Below are 18,137 nucleotides of genomic sequence, written 5' to 3' on the forward strand. Positions count from 1 at the left end.
TATAAAGATGCAATTGACGTTGTTTCATTTAAAACAAACACAGGACTTTGTTGCTGTGAAAGATCTTAACAAACATGGCCTCCCGCAAGAAACCCTTGAGAGTTGTCAGGCAACTTGATGTGAGCTCAGGACAGGTGTCCCTACATGCCAAATATGTAAGGGATCGGAAACATATTGAAGGTGCTATGAGAAACTGTAACAAAATTGTGACGGAAAAATCTATTATTAGCCTCAGTGACCTTGACTGCAGTGACCTCAAACATCATCAAAAGGTAGAGGTCCATGCAAGATACCTACATGCCAAATATGTAAGAGATCGGAAAAATATTGAAGGTGCTATGAGAAACTGTAACAAAAGTGTGATGGACAAATCTATTATTAGCCTCAGTGACCTTGACCCCAGTGACGTCAAACATCATCAAAAGGTAGAGGTCCATGCAAGGTACCTACATGCCAAATATGTAAGAGATCGGTAAAATATTGAAGGCGCTATGAGAAACAGTAACAAAAGTGTGATGGAAGTAAGTAAGGAACCCCAAACTGGCAACTACATGCTCCCCATATATATATATATATATATATATATATATATATATATATATATATGGGGAGCATAAAAACACACGAAAAATCACAAAAACAAAACAACAGTTATCCCTACTTGAGACGACCATCCTTGTATGCGGGTGTTTCCATGACAACAGACTTGATGTAGACTGGTAGGCTTCCCTGGAGACAGTCTGCACCACCCACCACAGAGAAACCCAAGCTGCCCGTGGGACTACGCAGCAGGGTCACAGTCTTCACTGTCTGGCACACACTGAAAGGCAATGGGCTTGAGAACATCAATAGCCCTTACTATGTTTGAATGTGGTTGCCATTAATTTTGTGATCAGTATTTTAATCATATCTCAGAGGTCAGTTAACCTACTCCACTTTTCCTGCAATAGCTGGTTTACCAGTGCAAAGTGCACATACTTATGCCAGTAACTGACAACTGACCCATGGGAATCTGAAAAAGGAGGTTAATGGCTGATAAAAATATATATGAGCCGTGCTCTGTGAAAAGCGGGTTTAATGCATGTGCATAAAGTTTTGTCGCAGATTAGCCTGTGCAGACGGCACAGGCTTATCAGGGACAACACTTTCCGCCTTAACTGGATTATTGCTAAGACAAGACTCTCTTTAAACAAAAAATTTCATTAAAGCAGAAAGTGTCGTCCCTGATTAGCCTGTGTGGACTGCACAGGCTAATCTTTTTCACAGAGCACGGTTAATATGCATGGCCAATGCTAAGTACAGTATTGTGGCAGTGATGAGTTGTCAGTTTTGAAATAACCATTAAAACTACTTCCCTATGTTTATTCCTCCTCATTGATAGTGAAATGTAACCAATTATGCCTTAGGGTCATGTTTCAGACAAGTTTAAGTATGATTGACATTTGTGAAATTGTCTTTTGGTTTAACATCACATGAAGCTTAAAATGCTTTATAATAAACACAATTGATAGAAAAGTGCTCAACAAAATATACTTTTATTTCTTTAAGACCAATTCTTGAATATTCAGACACTGTTTTCGATAATTATACAAAACATAAAAAAGATGTACATGAAAAAATCCATACTGAAGCAGCGCAAATAACATATAGATGCACACATTCAGCCTCATTAGAAGGCCTTTCAAATGAGCTTGGGTGGAAAACCATCAGCCATTGGAGACGCAAACAATAATTAATATTTATGTTTGATATGAATTCCACCAATGACAAAACAACATTAAATCTCTCTTTCCTCCAACAGTTGGCTTACGTAACAATTACTCTAGTAGAAATTCATCACATCTACAAACAAGTCAACCCCCAACATCACTCTATTCAACTTCTTTCTTACCATCTACTGTATCTGAATGAGATCACCTTCCCAACCACATCAAAAAAGCTGAAATGCTTCATTCATTCAAAAGACTTATTAATATTGATCGAATGATTTAAAATTTCATATGGCGACAGACACTCTCAATTGTTACATACGCTCTTAAATGCATTCAATATGTACATATTCACTCATTAACACAATATCCATTTATTCTGTCCCATACATTGAAACTTGTGACTACCTAACAAAAGCTAAAATAGCTGATGCAGTTCACAAATTTATTATAAATAGATAGCGATTTGATACGTGAATATGCTACAAAACAAATCACAATTTTATTTTTTATTTTACTTTCAAACCAAACAAACCTTCTCTTCTTTTTTTTCTATCCAAACTTTACTTACTTATCTCTTACAATTTTCAACAAGAGCACCGCATAACAGGTGCCACACTCGGCTACGGGTGCAGTTTTGAATAAATGAAAGCTTGTCAGAATATTTTGTTTTTGTTTTGAAGGTCACGGTGACCTTGACCTTTGACCTAGTGACCCAAAAAATGGGTGTGGCATGTAGAACTCATCAAGGTGCAGCTTCATATGAAGTTTCAAAGTTGTAGGTTGAAGCACTTTGATTTTAGAGCCAATTTTTAAAACCTTGACAAAATGTAAAGGTTTTAGCACAACGCAGACGGCAGACATGACGAGCTGGCTATGACAATACCTTGGGTTTTCTCCGAAAACAGGCGAGTTAAAAATGCCAACCTATTACTTTTATTGATCAAATTAAACTCTATATTTGGATTTTTTCTGTCTTACCATACTGTTCATTTTGCCTAATACAGCCAACTAAGTCTGAAAACATGCAACTCTTTATAAATCATGGGAGAAGAACCATACAGTGGAACCCCTCTAAACCTGACACCCTGGGGACCGAGAGGAAATTCCAGTTAAGATAGGATTCCGGTTTAAAGAGGAAATTGACCATTTTACTTTCAGAAGGTCAACTACATAGCCTTATGTGGAAAGACACACACTTTCAGATCGGACCAGAGATTGATATTTGTTGATCTTTTCAAATTTCATCTCATTGTTTTTCAGACTATTGTTGGATGAAGCTTTGTTTTCTGCATGAGACTAGTTCACTAGTAGTTAACTTTCCTACCCCATATTTCTCTGACAGCATCTTGAGTGTAGGTAAAGGCAACATCTATCACTCTTTAATCAGTTTGATTTTGTCTTCTAGAGACAATGCCATGCGCCTTCACAAACAAAGAGGTTCAGACATTTTTCGTCTTAGTTATCTGAATTGCCAATTTGTAAATCTAAATGAATATCTAAAGGCAACTGCTTCAAGAACTCTGCAAATCACCAGTTTATATGACACTAAATTAGTAATTGTAACAAACAATTCAAAATTAAATAGCACTAAGCATATGAAATTTAGCACTGCTTCCTACATAAAAAACAAAACGCACTAAAGAACCCCATGCTTGGTGTCAGTACTTATAATCAGTATTATCACTTCTATTGATAAATTGTTTTGCAATTTTTACAGGCAATTTTTGCACGGGTCTTTAATCTATTATTCACAAGTTTTTGACTCTAGGTCTGAAGTGCAATAAACTCGTCCTAACCGTTTGAGAGGTACAATTACGTACGGAATGACCCAATTTTGATCCCAAGAATGACTGGTATTTGGAATTGAGGGGATTCCAGTCTTGAGGAGATATTTTATGCATGGTTTTATAGGGGAATAAATGGGATCGGACATTATGTCCGGTTTAGAGAGGATTCAGGTGTAGAGGATCCGGTTTAGAGGGTTTCCACTGTATAAGACATTGTCTTTCATTTCTATCCTTTTCGAACATGTATATATGAGTAATGTTGTATGATATTCCATGTATAAATGATGTTTACTTGTTTGAAATATAATATGTTCAAACTAATAATACTAAATAAAAGAATAAAGTCTCAAATTTAAAAACAAGGGCTGTTTGTAAAACATGCATGCCCCCCATATGGGCTGTCAGTTGTAGTGACAGCCATTGTGTGAATACGTTTTTTGTCACTGCCACCTTGACCTTTGACCTAGTGACCTGAAAATCACTAGGGGTCATCTGCAAGTCATGATTAATGTACCTATGAAGTTTCATGATCCTAGGCCTAAGAATTCTTGAGTTATCACCCGGAATAAATTCGGCTATATTCCCAATCACAACCAAATTTTCAATTTTCTAAGTTTAAAAAGGGCACATAATTCTGTCAAAATATACGCCAGAGTAATCTAACTTGGCCTTTCCCTCATGATAGTAAGTAAGTGTACCAAGTTTGAATGCAATAGCTTTGATACTTTATGAGAAAAGTGGACCTAAACACAAAACTTAACGCCAAGGTGATGACAATAGCTCATAACTTTTTTTTCAAATGACCTTGACCGTTGACATAGTGACCTGAAAATCAATAGGGGTCATCTGCGAGTCATGATCAATGTACCTATGAAGTTTCATGATCCTTAAGCATAAGCGTTTTTGAGTTATCATCCGGAAACCATTTTACTATTTCGGGTCACCTTGACCTTTGACCTAGTGACCTGAAAATCAATAGGGGTCATCTGCAAGTCATGATCAATGTACCTATGAAGTTTCATGATCCTAGGCATTAGCGTTCTTGAGTTATCATCCAGAAACCATTTTACTATTTCGGGTCACCCTGACCTTGACCTTTGACCTAGTGACCTGAAAATCAATAGGGGTCATCTGCGAGTCATGATCAATGTAACTATGAAGTTTCATGATCCTAGGCATAAGCGTTCTTGAGTTATCATCCTTAAACCATTTTACTATTTCAGGTCCCTGTGACCTTGACCTTTGACCTAGTGACCTCAAAATCCATAGGGGTCATCTGCGAGTCATGATCAATGTACCTATGAAGTTTCATGATCCTAGGCCTAAGCGTTCTTGAGTTATCATCCGGAAACCATTTTACTATTTCGGGTCACCACGACCTTGACCTTTGACCTAGTGACCTTAAAATCAATAGGGGTCATCTGCGAGTCATGATCAATGTACTTATGAAGTTTCATGATCCTAGGCCTAAGCGTTCTTGAGTTATCATCCAGAAACCATCTGGTGGACAGACATACGGACATACATACGGACGGACGGACCGACATGAGCAAAACAATATACCCCCTCTTCTTCCAAGGGGGGCATAATAAGTTGCATCATCAAAATATTGGTCAATATTTTTAGTTTACACTAAGTACCATATTGATAATTTTTCAGAGGCATGAACTGCTTGATGTGAGGCCAAGACATCATTATGAAACCTACTTGGGAAGTTGCTGCCAATACAGCCAGCTTGGAATGAAGTTTCCCGGCCCCATGCAGGTCTCTGGAGCCTCAACAATTTTCAAGGTCACAACCTTCAACCCTGTGTTGGCCTTCACCTGAGCAACAGCCTCCTGATGGGACAGACCCAGAAGGTGGGTTTGGTTTATAGCCAGCAGCACATCACCTCTCTGCAATTAAGCATATGAGTCACGTTCTGAGAAAACTGGGCATAAAGCATGTGTGTAAAGTGTCTTACCAGATTAGTCTGTGCAGTCCGCACAGGCTAATCAGGGACTCCACTTTCCGCTTAAATTGAATTTTTGCTAAGAAGAGACTTCATTTAAACAAAAAAACGGACAGGCTAATCTGGGACGACAATTTACACACATGCATTATGCCCAGTTTTCTCAGAACACGGCTCATATTAATTATTTGTTTGTATAATTATACTTTTCAGGTAAAGCTAACATTTGCTGGCTGTCCAAGATACTAAGCCTGCTAAATCATTGCAAAGCAAGAGTAACTGTAATTACTCTAAATTTTCGGACACTCTTTTATTTCACAAAGCCCCTTTTTATCCAAAGTAATTATTTTTTGTGACTAAATTTTTGGACATACCGATTTTTTGTCCATAATAAAAGACTATAAATTTTCCAACAGTCAATTTTACAGCACTATTTTACCAGATTTAGGCTCTATTTTTCGCTTATCTGGTGACCCTTGTAAAGTGTTTTTACACTTTTTATGCTGGTCAACCGTATTAGTCATAAAACCTGGCAGATAAATGCCTGAGGGCAATAGACCATTTCATTTGCATTATTGGGTAAATTATCATGTAAACCAGTAATAAACAGTGGTTTCTTACAACAGCATTTGAAATGATATTGTTTAAAAAAAGCAATATGTTTAATGTGTTTTACTTTTTTATATTTAATTTCAGGTAAGTGATTGCAAAGATGTGAAGTTGTATATATATTTCAAAGCAGAGAAAGAAGAGTTTAACATTTTTTTTTATTGCACATTGATTTATTGTTTTTATTTCACATTAAACAGTTAAAATACTGTACCTGTATTTGTTCAGACTGGCCCAGGCAGCCCTGTGGGTTGATGTTGGTCACATAGATGGGTGTGTCACCCCTAGGGCTGGCCATTCCCCCTGCTATACTGATACCCAATGACTCCTGAACATCCTGAATATTAGATAAATATGCAAAAACTATATGTGCACTAAGTCTTTCATATTTTGACTAGTTCTATTGATATATGATCAATATTTGAACTAATTATTGTTGTTTGGGTGAATACCGTATTTTGTCGGGTATAGCGCACATTTTTTTACCTCCATATTTCAAATAAAAAAGTTTGTGAGCGTTATATATTAATACAACACTATCCAGGCTGCTGAATTGCAAAAAAATCATTTCTTAATTGTAAATATTCATAATAGCGCCATTTTTTTAATTCCAGAAAACTACAACCTATAATTTTACAGACTGAAGGGGCCATTGTTGAAACAACAAAAAGTCGGTAACAGCAGATATGAACGGGGTAGCGACAGTTTTTAAAAAAAAAAAATATTTGAATAAAGTACGCAAACATTTCTTTGTCTGTGTTTGTGTTTGTGCACTTCTACATTGACAGCTTATGTTGGACTGGTAAAGGTAGGTGTCAATAAGGTCAATTTTGTGGCTAAAGGTAGGTGTGAACAGGGACTTTTTAGTGTTTTCCAGTTTGGTCCAGGTTTTTTGCACCTACAATGTTCATCACATTTACGCCTGTGTAGTGCGACAAATAATAACCCCACTAGTCCAACATAATAGATTAACAGTTTTACTTCAATATTTACATATCTCAACTGAAGCCCTGTCTCCCATACTCACAAAGCTTTTATTCAGCATTCAAATTTAAAGCCAATGCTTTCCCCAAGGAAGAATGACATGATGTACATGAATTATTATTTTCGCACGTTTTACAAGAAATGCATGTGGACTGTTGCTAGAAAATTACAAAATTGTCAGAAAAGTATAGTGCTATGCAACCCATGCTCCTAATCATAATGACGCTTCCTCTTTTGAATGCTTAATTAAGCTTTCCAATGACCCAGATTATTGGATTGCGCAATAGTAAAATGGCGGACATTTTCGGTTCGATTTGGTGGTTTTATTGTCTTGAAATATTGTTTTCTCCATTTTTGCATTTAAAAAACAGCCTGCGGCTATACATGGGGGCGCGCTATATGTGGGAAAATTCAGTACATGTAGTAAACTTAACAATACTTTAAAAACTTTGAAGAGGTTCATAAAAGATAACAAAATCTAAATATTTTGAAAAGTAAAACTGCATGTAGTAAAGTATTCATCATGCAAATACCCCTATGTTTTCTTTTGAAGTATTTTAAACTTTTATACAATTTCTTAGCTGTCATATCTCATCTAATACAAAAATGACCTAATCCAATTGGCTTACATTGGTCACATGAAAAGGGTGTATTTCCATACACTAAAACAATTTTTGTAAGTGAAATTCATTTTAATTATTAAATACTTACCTGCTATCTAATAGCTACTACTTCCGTAGGTGAGTTATATCATCCGGAAATTTTCTGCAACGAAGCTGGGAGCCATTATCTATATACCCAAACAAACTAGACCAACATAGTGTAATGTAACCTAGGCAAAAATAGATACCCTTCAGTCTTTTTCCAATATATACAAAAATATTAGTCGAAGAGCGGGTGGGAGGTTGGACTCACCGATAGCAGGTAAGTATTTAATAATTAAAATGAATTTACTTAAAAAAATTGTTTTAATGTCATAAATACGTTACCTATCTATCCTTATCTTATAGCTGAATTTGCAGCTGCGGTGGGAAGGTTCATGTTATAGCCCCCCAATCCCCATCACAGCAGAACCCATAACCAGGGTTATCAGCTAATGATAGTAGAACCCATAACTAGGGTTTTCAGGTAATCTTCGTTAGTACGGTATTGACTTGACTTCTCAGAAAAGAGTTAGTATGTCTATGTCATGAAAGACACTACCGTTTGTGAAACCACAAGGGGGCCCCCCAAAAAAATTAGTCTTTTTGGAACTCCAGAGAACAAAGATAAAAAGAGGTGGTCGGATTCCCCCAGAAAGCATCTCGGAGCACATGTGATAATTATACTCCCACTAAATTGACAGAGCTCGTAATTCATGCGGTCTGCTCTTTAAAAGGAGAGAAAAGAGTGAGCCTTTCTAAATCGAGGCTACCCAACAAGAAGCCGCAGACACATTGCCCCCCCCCCTTTTTATAAGGAATGAAGAGTACATCGAACATCGAATGGACTTACTCTGCTGAGGTAGAACTTGAAAGCCCTGACTGGGCAAAGAAGTCTACCTTCATCTTCATGTCCACAAGTTCTAGAAAGACTTGGGACCTTGAAGGGTTTAGAAGCTATATAGGGGAGTTAATATTTAGAAAGAATCCTGGCTGACACAACAAAAAGTCAAAACCATCGGATCAAAATAATGATGGTCGTCTTCGACAGAAAGAGCATGTATTACACTTCTCCGTTTGGCTGAAGCCATGGTAAGAAGGAAAATGGTCTTCCAGTTTTAGGAACTGTTAGGACGTCTGATGAAAGGTTCATCAGGAACGTAATAAGCGATCAAAGAACGCAAGCCAAAACCATTAAGGGGTAAAGGAACAAGAAACAGAACGTTGAAGTTCCATGGCTAAGATCATTTCCAAAATAGGTAGGTCAGCATAGACTTGTGATGACTTACAAAAAGCCAAGTTATGCGAAAGCATAGTCTGTATCCTTTGATGGAGATAAGAGAAAGTTTCTTATCATCAAAGAGAAAGATAAGAAATCCTCTACGCGTCTAGCAGAGTGATTGAGAGGATCAATAATTCAATATGTCCTTGAATACACCATTCAGAGAAAATTTTCTAGAAAGCATCGTAGAGTGTTCTGGTGGATTTTCTCTTTGCAGAGGCAACGAGAGTTGAAGCCCTAACAGAAAAACGTTCTTCTGTAGGGATTTCCAAATAATGGCCAGACTTGTAGTGGATCATGTCTGGAGCTTATGAAATCTATCTCTCTGAGATAGGAAATATGACTTGTAAGTAAGTTTCCTGGAAAAATCGTACAGGAGACTGAGAAGGTCGTTGAACCAGCATCTCCTGGGCCACCAAGGGGCGACCAGGAGGATCTGGCAAGAGCTCACATTGATACTCCAAGATAGAGGAATAGGATGGGTGAGATATAGGTGTAAAAGTCCAGCTGGTCTCAAGAAGACAAAAGCGTGACAATTGCCAACGCTGCTGGATCGTAAACTTGACTCACTTACACAGGAAGTCGGTGGTTGTCTCTGGTCACAAACCGGTAGACCAGTGGATAATCGAATGCGAGGAAAATCTAGTTTGTCACTTCCTGATGAAATGTCCAATCTGACTACAGGAACTGGTGTTTGCAAGACAAACTGTCCGACAGGGCATTGAGACGACCTGGTATGTGTTTGGACAAGAGAGAAATGTTGAGGTTCTTGCAAAGTTCCTGGTTTCCAGATACAGGAGGTGATCATGTGCTCACCCTTGTGCCTGGATGTAAACCACGACTGATGTGTTGTCTGTTGACACCATCACACAGGAGTTGCGAAGATGTGTTGGAAATGAGATACACCTAGAAAGACTGCTAGCTTTTTGAGATTGTTGATGTGCAGGAGATACTCCTGAGGAGACCACATACCTGAGATGATCAGGCTGAGTGGTTCCAGGTAAGCGCCCCCAACCTTCCCTGCTAGCATCTGATGAGATGTAAGGAAGGTTGTGGTGGAAGAAGCGGTACTCCTGCCAAGAGTCTCCTAGTCTAGTCACCACTGAATGTGGGGAACTAAGGACGGAAGGATGGGAATCTGTGTAAGCAGATTGCCCTGAGATAAATTCCAACAAGCAGAGAGATAGTGCTGAAGAGGACGTATTCTTTCGGAAAAGACTTCGCAGCAGAAAGACTGGCGACCTGACCGGTTAGAGACGGACCGGTTGCCAGAAGCTCATGGTCAAGAATGGGTGGGGAAAGAAATTCACGGCAAGCCGAAATTTCCCCACTCCAACCAGACTTGAAAATCGGTAGAATAGAAAAGTGTTGAACACTTCATTATAAGCAATTGATTTGCGAAGTGCAGAAGTATGGCTGCAACTGGTACCTCCGGCATCGGAGGTGTGTTGGTAGAAAGGGAAATCCCTAGGAGTGACCTTAGGGACGTCTGCCCTTGCTTGTCGAAGGTTTGAAAGTCTTCTGATCCGGCTTGGGTTTGCCCTTTATTTAAGAATCCTTTCCAGACGAATTCCGATAGGAAAACGACCTGCTATAGGAAGACAGCCTGTTAGAAGCCGGATGTGGAATAGAAGAAGGCCTTTTAGAGAAAAAGGTTGTTCTTGCCGGGTGCTTAGAAGCTGGACGCTAAAGAGCCCCTAGGTGCTGGCCAGAGATGTTTCTTGTTAGAGAAGCAAAGATCTGGTCTTCCCGGTCAGCAGTGATTGCCGCCTGTATCCTGCTTCCAAAAAGGGAATCTGCTGTGAAAAGAGCAATTCTGAGCGAGTTCACTCCTGGTTCCAACAAGAAAATTGAGGCAGGGAAGATAAGATGAGGTCCCTCCGGATCCTTAGCATCTCGGGCCTGAGTCCGATAGCTCCCGACCTATATACAAAGCGGTGGCCGCATGCGGTCAAGCTGGTAGGCAGATCTATGGATCTGCCCTCTCTCAGTTGCCAATTCTCCAACACGGAGTAAGGAACTGAGAAAGAGGTAGAAGCAACTGGCATTGTAAGCAAAAGCTTGTTATTGTCAGGATCTAGACCCGGCAGTTTGGAAAAGTCCAAACCGGTAGTTGGGTCGGGTACAGGGGACTTGTAGCTTTTACCGTCATAAGCGGTTTAAGCTCAGTCAGGTCCTTATGGGCTTACCATGGCGATGGAGTAGGCTAATTATTTGGGTTCCAGTGACTGGAAAACATACATTGTACTCAAGCAACTTTGAAGGCGGTTGTTGACACGAGACATCGTCTTGCTAATCCAGCCGAGCTCACTTTGCAGGCCAACTGTTCCGTGACGGTGACTGCAAAGCCTGTAGCCGACAGGGAAGGGTGGGTAAAAATAACTTATAGACCTGATTAATAGAGGCCAAATAGTAATGTTCAGCCTCAACATTAGACTCTGAGCCCGCCTCAACCGAAGCATCTGCAAGACTAGTGGTTTGTATGAAGCAGGCTGAGTCAGAAGTAGGAATACCAGATGGAGGTATTTCATAAGCTTTTAATATTGAAAGTCACAAGTGTCCTGGAGACTGCTGAATCCATAAAGTATTGGACTCGATGGAGTAATAGCAGGGGGTATACGACTAGGTAACGTAGAAGATACCCGTGGGTCGAAGCAGACGATGAATCCTGCTAAGATGAATCAGAGGAGGTTATTATATGACCGGTGACGTCACCGGATCATAGCCGGTGATTGGTGATCGGACTGGTCAATGACCAATTACCTGACCGGTCAATGACCGGTGACCGTACTGGTCATAATATGACCGGTGACTGGTGCCTGTGACTGGTTCCCGCTACCGGGGACCGAACCGGTCCCCGGTGATTGAACCGGACCGGTCAACGACCGGTTACCGGACCAGTCATAATATGACCGGTGACGTTAACGGGTAAAGACCGAAATATGGCGGGAGCCATATGGTCTGACATCGCCGATGCATGGTCAAAACAACGTGGTCCATGTCACTGGGCAAAGACCGACGAATGGCGGGAGCCACGTGGTTGAAGTCTTGCCCAGTACCGGGCAAAGATCTAAATATGGCAAGAGCCATATGGTCTGACGTTGACCAACGCATGGCTGAAGCCACGTGGTCATCATTCTGCCCGGTGTCTGGACTGGTCGAAGACCGGTGAACGGATCGGTTATAATATGACCGGTGATGTCACAAGGTAAAACCCAGTGACTGCTGACCGTCGCCCGAACTGGACCGGTCAATAACCCGCGACCGGTGACCAGGGATTGGTGTCCGGTGAATGGACCAGTGATAACATGACCAGTGACGTCACCAGGTAAAGACTGAAGTATGGAGGAAGCCATATGGTCTGACGTCGACCGACGCATGGCCAAAGCCATGTGGTCGACGTCACTGAGCATAGACCGACGTATGGCAGGAGCCATATGGTCTGATGTCGACCGACGCATGGCCGAAGCCACATAGTCGAAGTCCTGCCGAGTGCCCGGACCGGTCAAAGACCGGTTAAGGGATCAGTCATAAAATGACCGGTGACGTCATAAAGTAATACCCAGTGACTGGCGACCGGACCAGTCAATGACCGGGGGCCAGTGCGCGGTGAACGGATCGGTCATAACATGACCGGTGACGTCACTGGGTAAAGACCAAAGTATGGCGGAAGCCATATGGTCTGACGTCGACCGACGCATGGCCGACGTCACTGAGCAAATACCGACATATGGCGAGAGCCATATGGTCTTCAGTCGACCCACAAATGGCCAAAGCCACTTGGTCGACGTCATGCTCAGTACCGTGCAAAGACAGCAGTATATCGGGAGCCATATGGTCTGACATCGACTGACGCATGTCCGAAGCCACGTGGTCAATGTCTTGCACGGTGCCCGGTGGCAAAGGTCCACAGGAACAGGATCTTCTCCAGGCTTGCGGCTCTGAAAGGCCCAGACCAAACCAGTCAATGGACCGGGGACAGGTGAACGGACCGGTCATAAAATGACTGGTGATGTTACCGGGTAAAGACAGAAGTATGGCGGGAGCCATATGGTCTAACGTCAACTGACGCACAGCTGAAGCCACCTGGTCGACGTCACCTGGCAAAGACCGTTGTATGGCGGCAGCCATATGGTCTGACGTCGACGGAGGTGTGGCAAGAGCCACGTGGTCAACGTCTTGCACGGTGCTTTTTCTTTGTTTTCTGCGACCTTCGTACATGAAATACAAGAGTAAAACATATTCAACAACTAACTGGTCATAGACAAGATTGTTATATGGCACATGAAATTAACTATTTGCACATAATGCAAATGATAAACATTCTCTAAGTTATTTACTTCTAAAAGAGAACGTTGCGTGCTTCATGAACACAAAAAACGCGTTTGTGGCATAAATTAAACAAAAGTTTAATACAATAATTGAAAATAACACTGATAATAATTTGTTAGACAAATACTAAAACTTGTCTAAACAAATACACAGTCTTGATTAACATTCTCACAATTAACAACAAGAGGGCCATGATGGCCCTGAATCGCTCACCTGACTAACCTTGCTACATCAACTTAAATTCTATCAGACCCATATACAATCCCAAGCCAGATTTCATCAATTAATACATTCTGACAAAATTTCATTAAGACGTGATGAAAACTGTGACCTCTTTCATCTACACAAGGTTTTACTAGAATTGGCCCAGTGACCTAATTTTTGACCCCAGATGACCCATATACGATCAAAAATCAGATATTATCAAGATAAACATTCTGACCACATTTCATTAAGATCAGATGAAAACTATGACCTCTATTGTCTACACAAGGTTTTTCTATGATTTGACCTAGTGGCCTAGTTTTTGACCAAAGATGACCCAAATACAATCCCAACCCAGATTTTATCAAGATTAACATTCTGGCCATATTTCATTAAGTTTGGATGAAAACTGTGACCTCTACTGTCTACACAAGTTTTTTTTAAACTTTGACCTAGAAACCTAGTTTTTGACCCTAGATGACCCAAATTCGATCCCAACTCAGATTTTAACAAGACAAACATTCTGACCATATTAAATTAAGATCTGATGAAAACTGTGACCTCTATTGTCTACACATGGTTTTTCTATGATTTGACATAGTGATGTAGTTTCTGATCCCAGATGACCCAAATACAATCCAAATCCAGATTTTATCAAGATAAACATTCTGAACAAATTTCATAAAGATTGGATGAAAACTGTGACATCTATTGTCTAGACAAGGTTTTTCTATTTTTTGACCAAGTGACCTAGTTTTTGAACCCAGATGACCCAAATACAATACCAACCCAGATTTCATCAAGATTAACATTCTGACCAAATTTCATGAAGATTGGATGAAAAATGTGACCTCTTATGTCTACACAAGGATTTTCTATTATTTGACCTAGTGACCTAGTTTTTGACCCCAGATGACCCAAATACGATCCCAACATAGATATCATCAAGATAAACATTCTGACCAAATTTCATAAAGATTGGATGAAAACTGTGACCTCTTATGTCTACACAAGGTTTTTCTATTATTTGACCTAGTGACCTAGTTTTTGACCCAAGATGACCCAAATACAATCCCAACCCAGATTTCATCAAGATAAACATTCTGACCAAATTTCATGAAGATTGGATGAAAACTGTGACCTCTATTGTCTACACAAGGTTTTTCTATGATTTGACCTAGTGACCTAGTTTTTGATCCCAGATGACCCAAATACAATCCCAACCCAGATTTTATCAAGATAAACATTCTGACCAAATTTCATAAAGATTGGATGAAAACTGTGACCTCTACTGTCTACACAAACCGGTAGTTGGGTCGGGTACAGGGGAAATTGTTGACAGACGGACGCACGCACAACGGACGCCGGACATCACACGGTCACATAAGCTCACCATGTCACTTCATGACAGGTGAGCTAAAAACAGCATTTGTGGCATAAATTAAACAAAAGTTTAATACAATAATCAAAAATCACGCCGATAATAATTTGTTATTTTAGTTTTACAAATACTAAAACTTGTCTAAACAAATACATGGCATTTATTAACATACTCCTAGTTTACTATGTAAACGATAATGCCACGTGGACACTTGAAAACACACTGCCCATAAGGCATAAATTAAACAAAAGTTTAATATGATACCTATGAAATAATCCGGATAATAAATTACAAATACATAAACTTGTCTAAACAAAAACTTAACCAAAACACGGGAAATAAATGGAAAACAGGGACAAAATTGTCACAAAACCAGGTTTTAAATGTGAAACAAGATGCGTTTGTGAAACACAATGTCCCCCTATATGATGTTTGACCTTGTAGGATGACCTTGACCTTGACCCTTCACCACTCAAAATGTGCAGCTCCTTGAGAAACACACGCATTTCAAATATAAAATTGCTAGCTTTAATATTGCAGATGTGACATTACATGCACAATTTTGACCCATATATTTGACCTTGAAGGATGACCTTGACCTTTCACCACTCAAAATGTGCAGCTCCATGAGATACACATGCATGCCAAATATCAAGTTGCTATCTTCAATATTGCAAAAGTATTCATAAAATAAGCGATTTGGGCCACATATATTTGACCTCTGACCTTGAAAGATGACCTTGACCTTTCACCACTCAAAATGTGCAGCTCCATGAGATACACATGCATGCCAAATATCAAGTTGCTATCTTCAATATTGCAAAAGTATTCATAAAATAAGCGATTTGGGCCACATATATTTGACCTCTGACCTTGAAGGATGACCTTGATCTTGACCTTTCACCACTCAAAATGTGCAGCTCCATGAGATACACATGCATGCCAAATATCAAGTTGCTATCTTCAATATTGCAAAAGTATTCATAAAATGAGCGATTTTGGCCACATATATTTGACCTCTGGGTATATAGGTGTTGGCTCCCGGCTTTGTTCCAGAAAATTTCCAGATGATATAACTCACCTACGGAAGTAGTAGCTATTAGATAGCAGGTAACATATTTATCACATTAAATGAAATTTCAATACACCTATCAATGTAAAAAAAAAGATGTCTGTTTGAAGATAAATTTCTAGTTAAGTCTTGCTATTTCACGCTGACAGTTGATGCATGGGTTAAAGTCACCATTTTTATTTGTGTATAGTTTTGTTTTATTCTGTCGCCTTCCTCCTTATCCATTTTAAAACAGTTGGCGTAAGCAGGCAGTTATTTGTAGACAGACATTCTTTGATCAACTAACAAAGGAACGACATATTCATTAAAGAAACACGCACCGCAATTACAAGATTTAACCCTTTGCATGCTGGGAAATTTGTCGTCTGCTAAAATGTTGTCTGCTGAATTTGTAAAATTAGCATTTTCTTTGATTTTTTTTTCAAAGAATACTATCAGAATAGCAAACAGTTTGGATTCTGATGAGACGCCATGTTTTGTGGCGTCTCATCTGGATCCAAACTGTTTGCAAAGGCCTTCAAAATTCGGTTCCAGCACTGAAAGAGTTAACAGTCTTGAATGAAGTCACTGACAATCCATCACTTCTTCAACAAAAACAATTAAACATCGCATTATTCTGCATTAAAAAAGAAATTGACAATCCAAACTCACCAGTTTCATTCAAGCCCTATATTCCAACACTTTTATTCACAAGTATTTTAAACTGAAATGGCGCTGCAGAGGCCGATTATGGTGAACAAATGATTTTAAAATCTCACAATGAATTACATAGTTATGGCCCGGACAAGCTCATTTATGGCAATGTTTGGCCTTTGAACTCAAAGTGTGACCTTGACCTTGGAGATATTGACGAATTCTTTCGCACGACACACTGTTAAATGATGGTGAGCAAATGTGCCAAATGATTATAATATCTCACAATGAACAACAAAGTTATGGCCCGAACAAGCTTGATCCGCCTGTCCGCCGACATTCGCCAATCATAAAACAAGTTTTTTCCTTCGGAAAACCTGGTTAAATACGGAATTCTGGTTTGGTATATTTTCAAAGAGAAACAAAATAGGATTCTATGTAATATAACACTTACACATGTCTATATGAATATCTATTAAATACAACAAGGAAAAGGTAGTCGGTGATATATAATCGTTACACTGTTAGAAACTGACGGTGTATGAGATATACACCATCAGTTACCAACAGTGTAACTTATATTTCCCCAAATTAATTTCAATGACCACTGAAGCTGTAACCATAGTTACCAAAAGGATTCAATTTAATATCAATGCACGGGTTTTGATTTTCACTGGCCAATCTCAACAGCCCCCACTCACCTTGTTGATGGTGATGTTTAGTTCACGACACTTCTTGCACATTGGCCAGAGGACTTCTGCAAGATCAAGGTCAAGGCTGCAGAGGGCCTCCGAGGTAGAGCGGATGAGATCTGGGGTCTGAGGGCGACTTGTACGGGATATCACAAATTGCACTTTGTCAGGACTAGTCTGCAATTAATCATACCACCACACTGATATCTGCCTGATATAATGTTGCCAGATATATTTTTTATATCATGGTCAGCAGGAAGTTTTTATATCAGTCATGTGTGGAGGATGGTCATCTTACTCAGAATCAACTATAAAGTAATAATTTTTAGTACAAGAGGGCCTTGATGGCCCTGAATCATTCACCTGACTAACCAAATACAATCCCAACCCAGATTTCATCAAGATAAACATTCTGACCAAATTTCATAAAGATTGGATGAAAACTGTGACCTCTATTGTCTACACAAGGTTTTTCTATTATTTGACCTAGTGACCTAGCTTTTGACCCCAAGTGACCCAAATACAATCCCAACCCATATGTCATCAAGATAAACATTCTGATCGAATTTTATAAAGATTGGATGAAAACTGTGACCTCTATAGTCTACACATGGTTTTTCTATTATTTGACCTAGTGACCTAGTTTTTGACCCCCAGATGACCCGAATACAATCCCAACCCAGATTTCATCAAGATAAACGATCTGACCAAACTTCATAACGATTGGATGAAAACTGTGATCTCTATTGTCTATACAAGGTTTTTCTATGATTTGACCTAGTGACCTAGTTTTTGACCTAGTGACCTAGTTTTTGATCCCAGATGACCCAAATACAATCCCAACCCAGATTTCATCA

At 39.6% G+C, this 18,137-nt stretch overlaps 1 protein-coding gene across 3 annotated transcripts in view; it reads right to left on the reverse strand.

Annotated features, from left to right (window-relative positions):
- LOC127865184 (ligand of Numb protein X 2-like) overlaps positions 1-18,137 on the reverse strand; it is a 185,798-nt gene that overhangs the window by 4,744 nt on the left and 162,917 nt on the right. For all 3 annotated transcript variants that reach the window (XM_052405157.1, XM_052405156.1, XM_052405158.1), the window contains exons 11-14: positions 17,290-17,457; positions 6,274-6,396; positions 5,207-5,394; positions 662-820 (exon numbers count right to left, since the gene is read on the reverse strand). In XM_052405157.1, the coding sequence (XP_052261117.1) occupies positions 662-820; positions 5,207-5,394; positions 6,274-6,396; positions 17,290-17,457 (638 nt within the window). The remainder of the gene's footprint in view (positions 1-661; positions 821-5,206; positions 5,395-6,273; positions 6,397-17,289; positions 17,458-18,137) is intronic.

This window comes from Dreissena polymorpha, chromosome 1 (assembly GCF_020536995.1).
Source record: "Dreissena polymorpha isolate Duluth1 chromosome 1, UMN_Dpol_1.0, whole genome shotgun sequence".
NCBI classification, from domain to species: Eukaryota; Metazoa; Mollusca; class Bivalvia; order Myida; family Dreissenidae; genus Dreissena; species Dreissena polymorpha.